The sequence below is a fragment of the Rhea pennata genome, chromosome 1, assembly GCF_028389875.1.
Source record: "Rhea pennata isolate bPtePen1 chromosome 1, bPtePen1.pri, whole genome shotgun sequence".
NCBI classification, from domain to species: domain Eukaryota; kingdom Metazoa; phylum Chordata; class Aves; order Rheiformes; family Rheidae; genus Rhea; species Rhea pennata.
In genome coordinates, this window is record NC_084663.1 from 121,776,113 (window position 1) to 121,793,400 (window position 17,288).

General features: G+C 34.8%; 1 protein-coding gene across 2 annotated transcripts in view; it reads left to right on the forward strand.

The window, feature by feature from the left end:
* PKNOX1 (PBX/knotted 1 homeobox 1) overlaps positions 1 to 17,288 on the forward strand; it is a 56,968-nt gene that overhangs the window by 16,508 nt on the left and 23,172 nt on the right. For both annotated transcript variants that reach the window (XM_062599268.1, XM_062599277.1), the window contains exons 2-5: positions 6,361 to 6,444; positions 12,237 to 12,338; positions 15,670 to 15,797; positions 16,892 to 17,063. In XM_062599268.1, coding sequence (XP_062455252.1) covers positions 12,288 to 12,338; positions 15,670 to 15,797; positions 16,892 to 17,063 — 351 coding nt within the window. In that variant the 5' untranslated portion in view covers positions 6,361 to 6,444; positions 12,237 to 12,287. The remainder of the gene's footprint in view (positions 1 to 6,360; positions 6,445 to 12,236; positions 12,339 to 15,669; positions 15,798 to 16,891; positions 17,064 to 17,288) is intronic.

A 17,288-nucleotide genomic window follows, 5' to 3' on the forward strand; every position in this document is an offset into this window, starting at 1 on the left:
GTATTTGGAATTGTCTCTCTTTTTTTTTTCTTGAGGACATAGGGAATTAAAAACAAAATCTGTCTATACTTTACATCCTGCTTAACATTTTTCAAATTACGTAGTACAAGAAACAAAGGGAAAAGGGTATTGTAATATTTCCTTTTGCAAAATAAAGTCCAAGTCTTTCATATTTATTTTCCAAAGAAACAGAGGGGGATTATAAAACAAAAAAATGGAGCTTATACATGTATAAACATGCGTGGAGAATAGGAGGATGAAAATGTGTGTTGCTTTTTCTACGTATGTTTTATTACTGAATAAGCTGAACTTCCAGGTCAGTCTTTGATCACTAAATTCAAACATATTCTAGGCCATAAAAGTAGTAATACCAAGAGTAAGGTTACTTGGTTATTTTTTCTTTTAAGATGTTGTTTTCAGTTGCTTATATCTTACGCATCATGGCAAATTTCAGTATGACTATGCTTGAGCAGGGTTATTCCGGAAAGTTTAAGCTAAAATGATTCAGCATTTTGAAAATTGACATTAAGAGAAAGTAAATACGTTAATTTTAAGGGAGGAAAGATGTTTGATTGGTTTATTTAAAGAAATATCTGCACTTGAGATGTAGAACTTAGAAATGCAGAGAAGAGGAAGAGCATATGGCTGTTTCTAGAAAAACCTTAACAAATTAAAAACGCTTGAAAAACTGGTTCATGCATGTTACTAGGCAAATATTTATTAACTAAATTATCTGCATATTCCATATAACGTGAGTATCTTCCTGTCTGTTGGTCCTTGCATGTCACCTGACTGTGCAGTCATCATCTGGACCAAGTAGTTAAGCATGATGCATCACACAGAAGTAGGTGATGGGTAAGTGTAATCCTAAATAGTTTTTCTTTAGTTGTGCTTCTCCGCCAACCTGAGTGTTGGGATGAAGATGGATGTTGAGGGAAGAGGTGGGGATGGTAATTGAAGCTGTGTGGAAATGCAGTAGGTCCAGAAGCCTGAAAAAGATGGTACTAGCAAAATTAGTAACTGGTCAGAAGCAGAGGCAATGAGAGAAGGCAAGAGCTGAGAAGGAAAACAAGCTGAACATTCATGTGGAAGGAACAACAGGAAGGAATGGTGCAAGACTGAGCAGCACAAGGATATGGATAGGGAAAACGCGAGCATGAAGAGCAATGGCAGCAGGAACAGAAGAGTGTATAATGCAAAACATTTTCCATGCGAAAAATAATTGAAGTAATTGCTTCTGGTTCACCATTGCTTTACTGTTTACCAAATAACTGTGGACAATGTAGCAGGGGAAAGGAAGAATTTTTAATTAATTAAAAATTTTTTTGAAAAGAAAATTAAGAATTTGTGTTAAGGCCTAAACAGCACAGCAAAATAAAGTTTGTGTTTGACCGAATTGTAGAGTCAAAAAAAAGAAATGATGATGGAAAAGTCAGTCACCAAATGGAATCAGATTTCACAAAGGAGAGGTGTAGGAGCACCAATGCTTTGTCATTTTAGTTTATTTATTTAGTCCAAGTTAATGACTGGATAATTCAGAGGCTCCAAAGTCAATTCAAAAAGTATTCCGAAATTGAGAAGGTCATCAAAACAAAATCATTGACAACAAAACATATTAATCTTGATGAAATGTTTAAATATAGAGAGATTTTTTGTAAGTATTTGGCATCTTAAGCGTATTTTAAATGCAGGTATTAGTAGACTAAAACTGTTCTTTTTTCCTTTAATTGCTTGTTGATGTCATTAGGACAATTTGCCATAGAAAGAATCATTCAAAGTTTCTGAAATTTTTAAATAAAAATGTTGAAAGACATGAATATAAACAAATAATATTTTACGTAAACTATTTGCTAACACTGAATTATTTAATAACAATAAAGCCTAGGGAGATAGGTGCTCATTTGGTGTCTTCTTTATGAAAATAACTGCAAAATGTTAAGCACAAAACAAGATTCATTTTGATCACATTTTGTTGGGAGTTGATACAAATCAGATTAAAATTGAATTTCATGTTGCTTTGCTTAAATTCATTTGGAAGGGTAAGATAAAATGAGTGCCTCTCTCCCAGAATAAGAGATCCACATAGAAGTTTATGTGGACTTTCTTTAGGCTTAAATAGCAGAACAGAATCATGTGTCTAGCATACATACAAACCTGTTGTTTATCCACATGAAAAGTCTTGGGGAAATATGGGAGGAGAAGTTTAGGATTTTTTTTTATCTTGAACATTTTTTTATGAAATTTTATTTGAAAAAGTAATCAGGAAAGTCATACCAGAATGAATTCTAGCAATGCAATTGTTAATGTGTCCCCTCTGTTAATGTCTATTTTTTTTAATAATCTTTCTAATACAGTCCCTTTATCAGTATAATAGCAAGTTAAGTACTAAATAGTTTTTTTGATTTTTGGAGCCTATTGGTTAGATCGTGAGAAAAAATACTACTCTGTTCTGCCATAAGCAGGTATGTTTGAGGAATCATGATGTGTGTTCTAGGGTTCATAGGCAAGAACCGTAGAACTTCAGTTTGCAGTGTTGAGAATACAGGGAAAAAATAGCTAAAGGAATCTTCATTTACTGTGTGGGCATTGGGAATTGATGAGAGAGTGATGGGAAGTATTTCTGCTCCATAATACTCTAAAACCTTACCAGTTTTGGAGCAATTAGAGAATTGCTTTCTCCCATGTTTTGTTTTCCCTTTTTAACCAAAATTTCTTTCTAGTCCCTTTGTTCCTTACTACTACTTCATGGAGTTAATAAAGCAGCATCAGATTACTGAGGTGCTGTAGGAAGTTTCTTGAATTTGAGAATCTTTTGATGATTGCAAGAATGAGATTTTAATTCTCCAGATGGTAGGAAAACAACGTCAGGGTTTCCTTCTGCAGTGCTATGAGTTACCTGGAGCGCGGATATGAGGTGACATTCTTTTGTCACTAGATGGGCTAGGATTTCTCATCTTGATAAGGCTCTTTTTTGTTTTTAGATCTTTGGTTTGTAGGACAGGGTCTTTCTATAGCAGATGTCATCCATAAATCTTTTTGTTAAGAAGCACTGTGGTAAATTGGAGATTAAAGAAACATGATGATGCATGCTCTCCAAGAAATCCGTTGATGTAAGCAGAAAGCTATGATATGCATACTTTATATGGCTTCTTATCAAATGGAGTGGCTTGTAAAAAGGATGATAAAGATTAGTGTAATAACAAAACAATGCGTATAGCATTGGAGAGATCTTGCTGAGTAAGTCAGTGTCGCATAGTGTATGTTCAAAATTCCACTGGTAAAGAAAGTTAATGACAGGTATTAATGTAGCTTGTATATTTGAAGAAATTCAATGTTAGCAGTGGATTTTAATTTATTTTCAGTTTCTTTAATACGCAATTCTTTTTTAAATTTAATCTCATATTTGTCTTGATTAATTTATAAATTACTTGATTGCATCACCAAGCAGTAAAGGGAAAACACAAAGTAAATTTTACTCCAATAGAGTATCATGTTTGTGACTTTCTTAGGGCTTGTCTCCTAGGGAAGCTGACAGCATAGCTGTTATATAATAACTATTTAGCTCTGTCTGTGTAGTGTAACTCCTTGAGGCTGGTTTAATATTCCTAAATAAGAGCATCATGATTTTAAAAGTGTATTTCTAAATAATGACTGTACATCATAAGTACATAAGATAGAGGAAATGAAAGCCACTTTGATGCTGAATAAGAAGGATTGCATTCCCATTCAGCACAATTATGTGTATATCAACTTCACATTAGCTTATATGTCTTAATTTTACTGAATGTATCTTTGTAGGCAAGTTGGTGGAGATAGGCATCCATTGCAACAAATGTTGAATGAATCTCTGATGACATATTATCATATATACTCTACATATCGCTTCATTATTACTTTCTGAAGCCATGAAAATAGAATTTTTTTAAAGTAAATATTTGTATATATGAGCATGTGCGTAAGTCTCTCTCTTTTTTTTTTTTTTCTTAGAAGCTGACATGTGAAATGAGAGAATGACTGAACAGAGAGTTCCTTCTTATTTGACCAAACGAGGTCATATCTTACTTTATAGTGAAAACTTCAGTCGTTACTTCCAAGTAACGAAGAAAGCTGTCACTGGTTATGGTTTCATAGTTAGGTATCTTCTTCATGATGGAAACATGGCTTTAAAGCTTGTCTATAAGGGGGATAAAAGGAAAAAGAATTGGCAATATTAATTTCAAGTCTAGGCTCCACAGTGCCTTGGTAAAGATAATATCTCCATCCTTACATAGGTGTATCTGCTTCTCTTGACCCCCACTAAGGTATGTGGGAGGGCATAACCTGCAAAGTCAGATCTTTGTTTTCTTGTCTGATATGTTTTAGGGTAGACATTGTTGTGTTAATTGTGTCAGGTGTCTTTTGGAAGAAGGCATTGCACTTACTACAATGTCCTCTGGTTCCTTCTCAGCCAAAGCCTTTCCTTTGTAGCATCTTTCACATGGCCCTGCATTTCTTTAGTACTTCTCACTTTCTGCCCTTGGTGTCTCATACAACAAGGTCTAGAATTTAGCCTATTTCCAGAGCTTCTGGTGACGGCTTTTTAGGCAAGGGCTGTTTTCTTCTGTAGACCTGAAATATTTTGAGTAGTCGGAGCTGGCAGCAGTGGCACTCACTATCAGATCTTTCCTACAGCTGCTTCTGAATGAAGGAAATAGGTTTTTTCAGATTACAAAGACAAAGTAGTCATCCTTTATAGCAGTGATCTGAGCACAGGCAAGGAACGGACAACCTCTGTTTATCTGGATATGATTAATGTTTGGAAGATTTTGTGAAATGAGAGGTCCTTTATTTGGAAATTGCCCAGTAAGTTGAGGTAGGTGAAAATAAGTATCAAAATTAGAGATGATAAATAGTCTGGGAAGAAGGAAATAAGAGATATATCACCTCTTGGGAGAGAATTAAGAAGCTCCGAAAATGAGAGAGCTCATTCTTTGGGGACATAGATCTTTGACAGTTGAAGAGAAAATGGTAAGAACTAATGTGTCAACTTGAAGACTTTGAGGCTTCAAAACCAGATGTATCAGGTCAGACTGAAACTCCTTCTAGCTCAATATTACATCTCTAACCAATGACTAAAGCAATATACTGCCTGTAACTCTCCAAACTCTCTGCCAAACCCTCCAGCTTGAGGGTTTCATGAGCCTGAGATAGCACTGATGTGTAATATCCCTTAACATTTTGTTTCTCTGGGAGCTGGTCAAAAAAACTCCAAAAAACTCATTGCTTCTATACTACACATAGTTAAACTTTGGTTCTGAAATATAAGTGGCAACTTCATTTCACTTTTTAAAATGTTAATTTGGAGTTATTTTCATTCCATTTCTTATACAGTTGGCAAAACTGGAAACATAAGAGCTTTGTAAGAAATAATCAGATTAAAGATCTCGGCTGTGCATTTTATCCATAGTATCACTTGGGGTGACCTTTCTACAATGTTAGTGTCTGTAACCCACCCCCAAGCTAATTTTGCTTGCTGTAAACTTGGCTAAATACGTCCACCCAGATAATCGGCTCTTTGGCTAACTGCTGGGTTTAATGCTTTTTAGAAGTTGTGTTTTCTAAATGCATTTTCACAATCTTTGCATTACTATTCTTTAAAGTAGCTTTAGGACATCAAGCTATTGAATGTAATTTAAATTTTCAATGATAATTTTCGGAAAGCTTTTTAAAATGAGTGAATAATTCTGTAATAGTACCTGCCTTCTCAGAACGCATAATACCAATAATGGCTTACACTCCTCTCTATATTCCGTGGGATTCTTTCAAACATTTACTTGATCATATTGATAATTATGATACTTTCCATTGTTGCTATCAAAGCATGATTATGAAGGAGATTGAAATTAAAAAAATGACCTTTCTTGGCCCTATTTTTAATTTTTACCTTCCTTTTAAAAGGAAGGATTTCCTTTTAAGCACTCTTGAGTTGTTCTTATTTCATTTCATAGTTTTATTTTCAGATGTCTCTTTCTAGTCTAAGCAGACAGATGGTGAGCCAGAGAGTAAAATATAAAGGTTCTATATTCAACACAAAGCAATTCAGCAGTCCAAATGTTAGCCTTCTCTTGCAGGCATCAGCAAAGAAGACATAAATATGGAGAATAAATTGAATAAGAAAAGTGAAAGTGCAAACAAGAGCATGAGATAGAGAAGGCAAGGAACTAGAGAGTTAAAAATACAAATACCTTGTTTCAGTCACTTTACTTAAACTCTGAAATAAGAGCATAATAAAACTAAAGTCTTGTTTTAAATGGTAGTCAGTCTCAGGAAGTATGTTCTATATTGTTGTCTCCTTCTGAATCTTTCTCCGTTATTTCCTAGGTTTCTGTCCACTACCTTGTGCATCAGTGGAATTTCCTCTGCTGGAATGAGATAATGGCATCTTCAAGCTGTTGAAAGAAAGGGGTGAGTAGCTTTCTCACAGCCAGTATTTTGTCTCCTTTAGAAAATGGCTTGCAGTGGAAACATTACACCTTTTGATGAAAGTGAAGTCGATGTGTCAAACAGGCTGGTTCTGATTTTGTTTCTATTCTGTTTTGTGTGTGAATATAAGAATGTGCGTTATACAGCAAATGTCAGTACTCAAATAAATAAGAATGGACAAATAGCATTAACTACAGTTAGAGGAAAAACTGGTGATTGGAAGATTCAGTATGGCTAAGTACTTCAAAAGACAGTATATAGGGAAAAAGATTATAAGGAACAATTACATGTTAACAAGTCTGTTGGGTAGTTTCTTCACAACCCTAAGACAATTAGTTGTTGGTTTATACCCTGGGGCATAACTATTTATATTTCTTATAAACATCTGTTGTAGCTTGTATATCTTAAAAATGATAATACCGGATTCCAACATCTTACTTGCACCTTATGTTAACATTACTGGGTGGTCCCTTTGCTTTTAATTATGAAGGAATAAGTAGACCAACTGAGGAGTGATGTACGTTAAGTAATCACTTTGTGTACATGTTTCAGCTCACTGTTAATCTTTTTTTCTCAGATACTCTTAACTTGCCCAAAGTTTCTGTGTTTCTAATTGTGATTGCTCTCCTTAATTTAGCTTCTTCTTTCTACTGCATCTTACAGGTTTGTACTTATTTTTATTAAAAACTTGATTTTTTTTCCTTTGACTTTGTTTTGCAGAGTTGTAGTGCTTTTATGAATTCTTTTGCTACAGCTGTTAGTGGAACTTCTGAATGCAATTCATGTATCAGCTTCCAGTTTACATGACTTTAAACATTCCTTTGGATTTTCCTCGCATGTTGTTTACAAAATAAATAAAATGAGAGTTAATTTTGCTCTGCATGAAGCAAGCTGGCTGACTCTCTCAGCCTCAGTTTCTTTTTGTTTTTTGTAACTCTTTGAATTAAATACAAATGCACTGTTTTCCTTCTACTCTCAATTTCTCTCAGGAAGAATAATTGGAATTTTTAAAGCAAAGTTATCCAGAAACCCTGTGTACTTAGGTCTACTACAGATACCTTAAGCCATATAGTATTAGATATAGCTGCTCTGGTTAAAGATGGTCCTGCTGTGAGTTGATAATCGCCATGCATGAACCAGAAATTACCACACTAATAGGTCAGCCAAGAGCAGGGGTTGTATGAGTGCACAGCGGTCTGCTGCAGACAAAATCAGCTGGTTTACATCATAGCCACCTATAACAGTGGGTTGAACTAGCCTGGCTGACTTTACATAAAAAGGATCAGAAATCATTGACATATTCTTGTGAGCTCAGTAGTAGAACTGTGGAAATAATTAACTCTGGCAGGCTGGCAGTGATAAACATCTGGGAGCGATAGCAGCTCCAGCTAGCATCATTGTTTATAGAAGGAACGTCCACTTAGGCTGTGTATCTGCTAACTAAAACTGGAGACTGTATCCTAAGTGAGAATATAAAAGTCAAATGAAAGACACACCTTTTCAGTCATTTTTCTTGAAGTCTAACACAGTTTGTTACTACTACTGGATGATGAGGAGATATTTCTCTTTAGTCAACCAAAGTAAATCCTCAGTTAATTGCCTCAGTGCAAATATGTGTTTAGCTCAGTTTGTTCTTGATTTGCCATAGTTGTCTTCACTGAATTTCATCAGCTGTTATCTTGCTAACAGCTTAATCTTCCTCTCCTGTAATTTTAAGTCAAAAGCAAAACTCTTATGGGAAATATAGCTGGAAAGGCTAGAATAGCCTATTCTAGATAGGATTAAAGCCCTTTTTTGGTGAAATAATCTATGGATCTAGCTCAAAATTGTGTACCTCTTCCTTCTTTCCTTCCTTCCTACCTGAAATTCTTGCCATGTTTTATCTTCTTCAACAGTTTAAATGCATTACCTTCAGGTCTTGTTGCTTTCCTCTTCATGTTTTTCTTTGGGTCACTAATACTATTTCACAGATCTGTTAACTTTAAGATACTCTAAAGAGACCATGCTTAAACTCTTTACCTCTTCCTATTTCCTCATTTCTGATTAAGAGCTTCATCTTTCTCCCACAGCTACAATTTCTTTAGCAGCCATTTATGAGGAACTTCTTAAACCTCTATAATAATCACTAAAAAACATTTACTGTTTTTTCCTGTTACTTGATTAATTTGACACATCCAAATGATTTCTGTATATTAAAAGTTCTGTTTTAACTTTGAGGATAATCTGTTTGTACTTCTGTTATCACAGTAAGAAATAAGATGTATGCCCTTTGGGAGAGAGAAAAGCAGTTTTTGGAAAGATGCTTGCACTTTGCTATCATGGCAAATGCTGATTTAAAGTTTAACTTCAAAAGATTGGGAACTATAAAAAAGAATAATTCTGATATACTTCTATCAGAAAGAGCATTTATGTCTTCTCTTGCCTATTTTTTTTTTCTTTTTTTGGTGGAGAAATCAGTAAATTTGGGGAGTTTCAAAGAAATAGATACTGATGTAGCAATAGATACTGAATGACAGTTAACTTGAGCCTATGAAAGCCGTTCGAGCTCAGTGGGGCTCTTCAGCAAATACAGTTCACAGCGGGATTCAAGCTATAAAACCAAGACAAATGTAGCAAGAACTTTTAAATGGTTCTTGTTGTTTTTGGTTCCATAATGCAATAGTAAAACACCATAAATGACACTCATGTAGTTTATTTCATGTCATTTAATGTGTTTGGATTAGAAGCTGTAAAAGAACTCAAGCATTTTTTGAGCTCAATCCCCAGAAAATAGGATAAGGCTCACTTAAGAAGTTTCTGTTTTTATAATGCTTTTTTATTTTGTATTTTATTGTTTTTGTTTTCCTTGCAGTGTTTGTGTAAGGTGAGAACATTTTGTTTGCACTTTGTTTTGAGAGGAAAATGTATACAAGAAGCAGGGGCCTTCAGTGATCGATCTTTTCACTGTTTTCTCATTAATATTAATGGCAACTATGTAGAAGTTGGAGGCAGAATAAAGCTTATATATTTGTGTATGATTAATAGTCATGTGACTAAATGACAAAACAAAAGTTCAGTTTTGGCAAAAAAGAAATCATTAATAGGAAACACAAAAAATGAAACCCTGAGTTTTGCAAACCTGAATAACTTAAATATGTTTCTCTGGCTGAACTAGGAGTGTAATTAAGCTAAACTAAATCATAGAGCAGCATTTGAGAGAGCAGATCAGACGATTACTAAAATGAAAAGGTATTTCATGATCCAGTTTTAGGTATTTTTTTTTAAAGTAGGATTAGAATTTATCGTAAGTTATTTAGTGTATAATTTCACATTTTAGAAAGCACACACAGCTTACAGTGAGGAAACTGTAAGTCAGGTTGTTGGGGAAAAGTATTGTATATGAAAGGTAAAAGACAAAATGTTAGTGGAAGTATAAAATGCAAGAAAGATTATTCAGAGTTGTGAAGGTGAGTTAAAAGGAGCTTCATCTTTTCCTAAGAAAATACAAGGATTGTGAAATCCTCTTCACCCCCACTGTGGGGGAGTGGGTACAGGCAGGCATGGTTGTAGTAGTCTAAGGAGAAAGCTTGTATAAAAATCTGAAAAGGTGTTCTTCATACTAGTGCTAACATGAGGTTAAGGATTAGGGAAGGGGTTATACTTTGTCTGTCTGTTCTGTCAAGATTTTTGTTCAGTGATAACATAGCTAAGTGTGCATCATGGGGAAATCCAGAAAGACTAGTAAAGCTGTATGACGGAAAGAATATTAGTGTCTTCCTCACTTCCAGCTTGTGTAAACAAAAAGGAAAAAAATAGAATATTAACATTTTGACTAGAGGTACTTTAACTCCATGTACTAATATTTTATTTTTGGTGTACATTAAAAATATGCTCAAACAGCAGAATGTCACAATGTTTCCATGCGTGGGTTTTGGCTTGTGAGGGTACAGTTTCTGCCAGGCTGTTCTTAAGAGACTTGTGCCATTTTGAACTAAAAACATTGCAAAGGACTCTCTTCTTACGAGCTATTTTTTGCCTCCAAAACCAAAAAAAGCCCCATATTCTAGGATGAGTTCCCAGACTGTAGCATACCTTTTATCTAATGCTCCACAAACTACCTGAAGATGGTGCATGCATGTTGTCCACAGACGGCAACCATGCAAGTGCCTGGCCCGGTGCCAGAACCAAGAGCTGCCCTGTCTGTTCGTGCTGGTGGATCTCAGGGTACTTCTGTGTGCTCAGGATGGCAGAGGCTCCCACAGAGTAACAGCTTGTTAGCTAGTGAAAGATGATGAAGTAGTCTGTAAAGGAAGCCACAGTTAGAGGGTCATGATGGACTACTCTGATCTTAATGCTGTAAAAAAGGGTTTAGCAGTTATGCTTAGGAAACCCATTTTGAATAGTTTTGTACAAATTAAAGCTCAAGGTTTGTCCTGAGGAGTTACAACTTGTCTGTGTGCCTGAAACTGTTAGGTAAACAGAGAAGGGAATCTTGAAGCAGACTTCCTAACGTTTCCTAAAGGAAACGTTTTACTTGAGACTATTATAATCTATAGGGGAAAACATCAAGAATGTAGAAATTGTTCTTCAAAATGGTCGCACTTGGCAGTTGTATACAATGGTGAAGGGAAGATTTGAAAACAATTGGAACATTTTGTAGTGATTAAACATATTACCAAAAAAATAGTTTTAGGCTGAGATCTGTAGCTGATGAAAATTCTAATACCTAGTTCTGTGTTACTGACGGAACTGGAAGAGAGCTGAAAAACTGGAAGAAATTCCTGGATCCAGTCTTTTACAAGGCATGAGCTCTGTCTTTTTTTTTTTTAATAATGAATATTTTTATAGTAGCTAAAGCCTTAGGACTCCTACTTGTCAAGGAAAGTGGAGTGCAGTGATAATATTTAACAATAATGGCTTAATGAATTTTGCAGTTTTGGTTTAATGCCTGATAATCTGCCAAGAAAGAGAAATGTAAGTTGTTAGTTTGATAGATAAACTTTATCTAATGTTACACTAATTCTTTTTTCTCTTTTTTGAACATATTACTTGAAAAAAAATTTAACTCATCTAGACCCCAAACTACAGCTAATGTTTAGAGGAAATGCCATACATAAACTGCTTGTATCATAAATACCAGTATAATTAGCATTTTCAAAGCATCAAGTATCTATAAAAATGAGACTTCTGAATTACTAAGTCATTTTTGAAAATAGATAGTCATTTAGGCCCAGTTGTTTAAAGGTAGTTAGGCATCGTTCCAGTCTTTGTTGGTGCTTAGATGGCTTAGATAGTAAACTTCGGATTTCAGAATTTATTTGAGACATAGATTTCTGAAGCTATTTTCAAGCATTTTGGTATATAGGATTCATACTCATAATTAAATAGTATATTTCTGAACACTTCATGTTTGGAGTGGCAGTTGTAGACTAATTATTTCAGTTATCGTAATGTTCAATATATTGTTAGCCTTTTCAAAACACAGAAACATAAAACAGAAGAGAGCTAAGATTTATGAATGACCTTACAATAAGCTAGTCAGAGTAGTACAAAAATAAATACTTATCTTTACCTGAAGTTTGTGAATGTATCAAGACCTCATCCTTATAGTAGAAATCTTGAGTTAAAATTTGAAATGGTACAGCAAACTCTATGGATGAAACCTGTGATTTCCAACATGGCATTTTTTTCTTGAGAGAATGCACATAACTATTTCATTGTCAATAAACTATTTTTCATCTTTTAAAACAGGATTCTAAGTAACTTTTGTAACTGACATCTTTTTTTTTTTTTAGAATATTTCTTCTCAGTTATGATGATTTGACATAATTAACATTTTATTAACCATGATGGCAACACAGACATTAAGTATAGACAACTATCAAGATGGACAACAGGTAAGTATGATTTTTCTTTCTCTATGAATTAATATAATTAGCAAGAGAAAGATGTAGTGACTTTTCTTTACTGTCTACTTTGACATTATTTAAGTTTCTCATGTTGGTTGTAAAAACAAGATCTTTAAAGTGACAAACTAACATCCTTTAATACTTGGACGCTTGTATTAAAGGCTAAGCTAGGCCTTGCATAACTTTGCTTAACTTTCAGAAAATGGTTAGACAAGGAGTTCTTCTTCGGAAGCCTCCCATCAGCTTCTTCTGAACCTGATTTGTCCTATGCTGTAATGTTCCTATTTTAAGGAAAGTCAAATGGTTATTCTTAATATTTTCTGAATGGACTTTTGTGCTCTTGTGCTTTCTGCATTCACAATGACTTTTAGGCAGTGACAGACATGTTGGTCTTAAGCAAGTGAAGTATAAACTTAGTTATCTAGAATTACATGGCAATGACTTCATTGGAGTTGCTGCAGTCATGCTGAAGACTGAAAACTGGTAAAATACTTCACTCTACCTCATTAAAAGTAGCAATAAAAATGTTGGTCAGTGATCTTTCATGCTTTTATTTCTGTTAAAAACAGCTAGAATAATGAAACACACTCAGGTATGTCTGGTCATGTTTCTTTTTTGTACAACAGGCAGTATATTGCAACAATTTGCATAACTGAATTAAATTACTGTTAACTGGAGACAAGTCATGCCCTGGCCTGTACTCTGAAGACCCATTTTTCTGTTGCTATGTGTCAGCCCTAAGCAGTAAGTAGAAGTACTTCTGTCAGCAGATGGCAACAGTGATGAACAGTGAGAAGAATAACAGCAATTATTTCCATCTCATAAACAGATGTTGATCAGAATGCAGTCTGGGTTTACTTATTTCTGTATGTTTGTTTACAGCTTTTACTGCAATTCTAACTTCTTGTTCTCTTCTCACCTAGGTTACATCTTTTACTTTATTCCCCCCAAAATACATGCCTTCCCCAGCATGTTGGTTAAAGTAATACTTGCTTTTGTAAAGAACTAGTTGGGAAGAGGGAGTTTTCTTTCCAGTTGTTTTGTATCTTAAGCTCTCGGTGATACAGATAGGCAGATGATTTTGGTGCCTGTTTCTTCTGTAGTTTGGAAATGCCCCACAAAAAAAGAGCTTGCAGTTACAAGGGAACTGTTTCTTTCTTCCAGTAAGATCTCCTCCACTTCAAATTCTGCAGATGTAAGGCTCAACATCTATAATCGCTTAGATGAGTCATCCCCTTTTATTTTGCTCCTCCTTCCTGTCATTAGCCAAGAAATGAGTTCACTAGTTACATTTTCTTGCAAGCACTCTGGCATAAAAATCATCTGTGCTTGCTGAAGAAGGTTTTTGCAAAGCAGGATGCTCTGTTGAGTAGGATATTTTGTCACTTATTTAGTTTCCTGTTTAGCTAGAAGGTGGCTTGACCCTGTCAGGTAATAAAGCACAAGCCTTTCAGTTCCCTCAGTCCCTTGCTGGGACAGTGTAAATTCTTTTTGCTTATGTTGTGTGGAAATAGATGAAATTCTGTCAGCATCAGATTCTCAGAAGGTTTTGGAGGCCAGCTCTTCTCTCGAGGAGTTGTTCCTGAGAGGTGACAGGATATATTTCATGGGAAAAGAGGGCAGATGAATGCCTTCTGTACACTGAGTTCATTTCTGAAGGTGTTGATTCTGAATGCATGGTGATCAGAACATGATCAAAACAAAACTTGTTAGGCTTAAAGTAGAAGAAGATTGCAGTGACTTGCTATCTTTGCATGGATGTAGCCAGTATTAAAAGGGGAGAAAACTAAGATTGTTTCTTCTGGTTGGTTTGTTTATTTGCTTTTTTGAAGGGAAGTTATGACTCTCAGGCGGTCAGATTCCTTAGGATACCTTTTAACCTAAAAGATTTTTAATTGGAAGTGATGGAAAATCCATTTGCCAAGCCTTAAAAGCACCTCCAAAGTATTCCCAGCCCCCTCATGCAATTTAGGATGTGCTAGGTAGAGGCTGTGGCTCTCTGGTGGTGTTCCAGTGCTGGCAGATTGTGTGATGGTGCTCTGAAATAGATCTGGTGGGAAAAAAATCTGGTTTTGTAGACAAACAGTTGAATCGAGTGCGCGTTGACATCTGGAGGGGTAGAGGGTAAACAGGAAAAAGTCAGAAGAAGGAAAACAAAAAAACTGTCCCTCAGAAGAGGAAAGAGGAGTGTTCAACTAGAGGCACTGCTAATGGAAAAATAATGTGAAACTTAAGCTGTTGTTGACTCCAGTATGATAAACAATATTAATGTGAGGTTTTCTTCAGTGCTATCAATGTGACTGTAGAAATACACAACCTTTAAGAAGTTTAATAGGACTGTGTATTCTTTTCAGTAATATTTTAAAAATAGGTATATTTTTAAAGTTTTTCAGAGGAATTACTGCTGTTTCTCTCTCCTTTTTTCCTACCTTAATACTGCAGTTCCTAATTGCTCTGCTTATTTGCAGACCACCAGTCCAGACTGATCGTTTTTCACTCTCATGCAGATTTATTGTTTTATACTGACATCTTTTACATGAGGTGATTAAATTTGTTGTGTATGAATATGTGAATTGCATTTAGATAAGCTGGCATACATGTGACTTACAAAAATACTTCTTAAAGGCAATTGCTTAGATTTTGTTTCCTCACAAATTGCACAAATGTTTTCATTAAATGAATTTGTAGATGTAGTTACTGTTGTTTCCTCCCATAGCAAGATTTCTAACTTGTTACCTCAATATGTAAATTTGAGTGCTAAAGCTCAGTAAAAATTACGTTCTTCATCACTGAAAGATTGAGAGAGATAGAGATGGAATATTTTGTTTTTTTGTAAGAAAGTGGATATTTTAATGGACAAGAAAAACTAGTTTCAGAATCTCTTTACTTCAGTATCACAATATAATGTACAGTAAGGAAGGAGAAAGAAAACTTGGAGTAGAAACTTTCCTTCGTGTTGTTTTCATCACAAAGGCTCTTTATGCAGGCATCTTCATAAAGTTTTTGGAGCAATATACTCTAGCCTATTACAAAAGCAGCCACTTGAGAGACAAAATATTTTAACATTCACTGATATCTGTCATTCACATTTTAAAGCTGTGTGTTGAAACTTGAAGTGACTTTTACCCATCAAAAAGTGTTAAAGATTTTTAATAGAGTTTTTTTGTTACTGCTTATGTTTTTTGTGCAACTGCGAAGTCATACCAACCTTCTGGCAATTTGGTAGCCCTTTGCTTTGCTGTTTACTTAGAAAACAGTACACTTATTTTTTACATCAAACATACAGATTTACTAATAACTTATCCTCCTTTTCCTACAGATGCAAGTAGTAACAGAATTAAAAACGGAACAAGATCCAAACTGCTCTGAAACTGATGCAGAAGGGGTGAGTCCTGCCCCTGTAGAATCTCAAACTCCAATGGATGCAGACAAGCAGGCCATTTACAGGTAGTAATGGACTTGTGTTTTGAAGTGTAGAGGATTTTTTTTTTGTTTGTTTGTTTTAATTGGATGATCTCTTGGTCATTTTTCTCAGTTTGCAGGGAAAGAATCAGATTAAATTAGTTTCTTTATCAGTCTTTGCCCAAGAAAAACTTCCCCTTGTTATAGGATTCGTTACACTTCAGCATAGTATCAAAGTTATTCTAAATATAGCCACATTTAAGGAGAGAGTGTAGTGTAGCAACTTATTCAGGCTATTGAACTATCATCACTATTTTTCATACTGTAGTTTTTATCTTAAATGTTGTGTTTAATTTTCATTGTAATTATCAGTCTTTACTCCTTTTTCTTTACGATTGAGAATCTGTTGCCCAGTAGTTAGCTCAAACTGGATTTAAATGTTGATGTAAAAAAATATTTTGAAATCTTCCAATGTTAAGCACTGTGCTGAGCAGTAAGTGCAGATTTGATGAGATTTCAGTATTCTTTCATTTTAATTGCTTTATAAAGTTGTAATTACTGCCAGTGAGCAGGTGAAAACTGAAGCAAAAAGACGTAGCACAAGTCTCAAATAAGTGGATAACAAAATCATAATTCTGCTCGGAGCCAGCCTAAATGATCGCATAGGAGGTCTCCGCATACACCATATCTACTATTCTCAGTTTTACCAATCCGTAAGGCATTTTGTGATATGTAAATAATACCGACATTGTAGAATAAGCGAATTTAATCAGATTTGATAACTTAAATCTAGATTCATCCCATCTGTAACTGTTAAACCCTATTTCTAATACACTGTATAATATATCTCTTGCTACTCAATTATAGTAAATAAAGAAGTATGCCATAGATTTATAGCTTGGGATTGTTCTATTTAAATATTTATTTTACTGCTTTACTTGTATCTAGATTGTACAATAAATGAAAAAACAAACTTTCATCATTTTCTGCTATAGCCAATTGTGTTACTTGCGGTCTTTTCCAAGACTTGTCTTTCTATTTCTTGCACAACTGACTGTTACCTTGGATGAGATAGATATTTAATTTTTCAGTGGTGTTTGTATAAGTGAAATACTCATACATTTTAACTCTTACTCTAGGCACCCACTATTTCCCTTGTTAGCGTTATTATTTGAAAAATGTGAACAATCTACACAAGGTTCAGAAGGCACAACTTCTGCTAGTTTTGATGTAGATATTGAAAATTTTGTAAGGAAGCAGGAGAAAGAAGGAAAGCCGTTTTTCTGTGAAGATCCAGAAACTGATAATCTGGTAAGTATAAACTGTTCATTTTATTTCTTAATGTTCACCCTTCTTCCTAATCTCTTTTCTCAGCTGGTGCTCATAGTTTCTGCACAGATATTTCTTCCTACAGGGGATTTTTTTATATATATATTAATGCTGAAAAACATTTTCTGAAGTTTATTCCAACCCCCCCTTTTTTTTGTCACCTTATGTAAACTCTTATTAGATCCTTCACAGTTGTTTCTTATATGG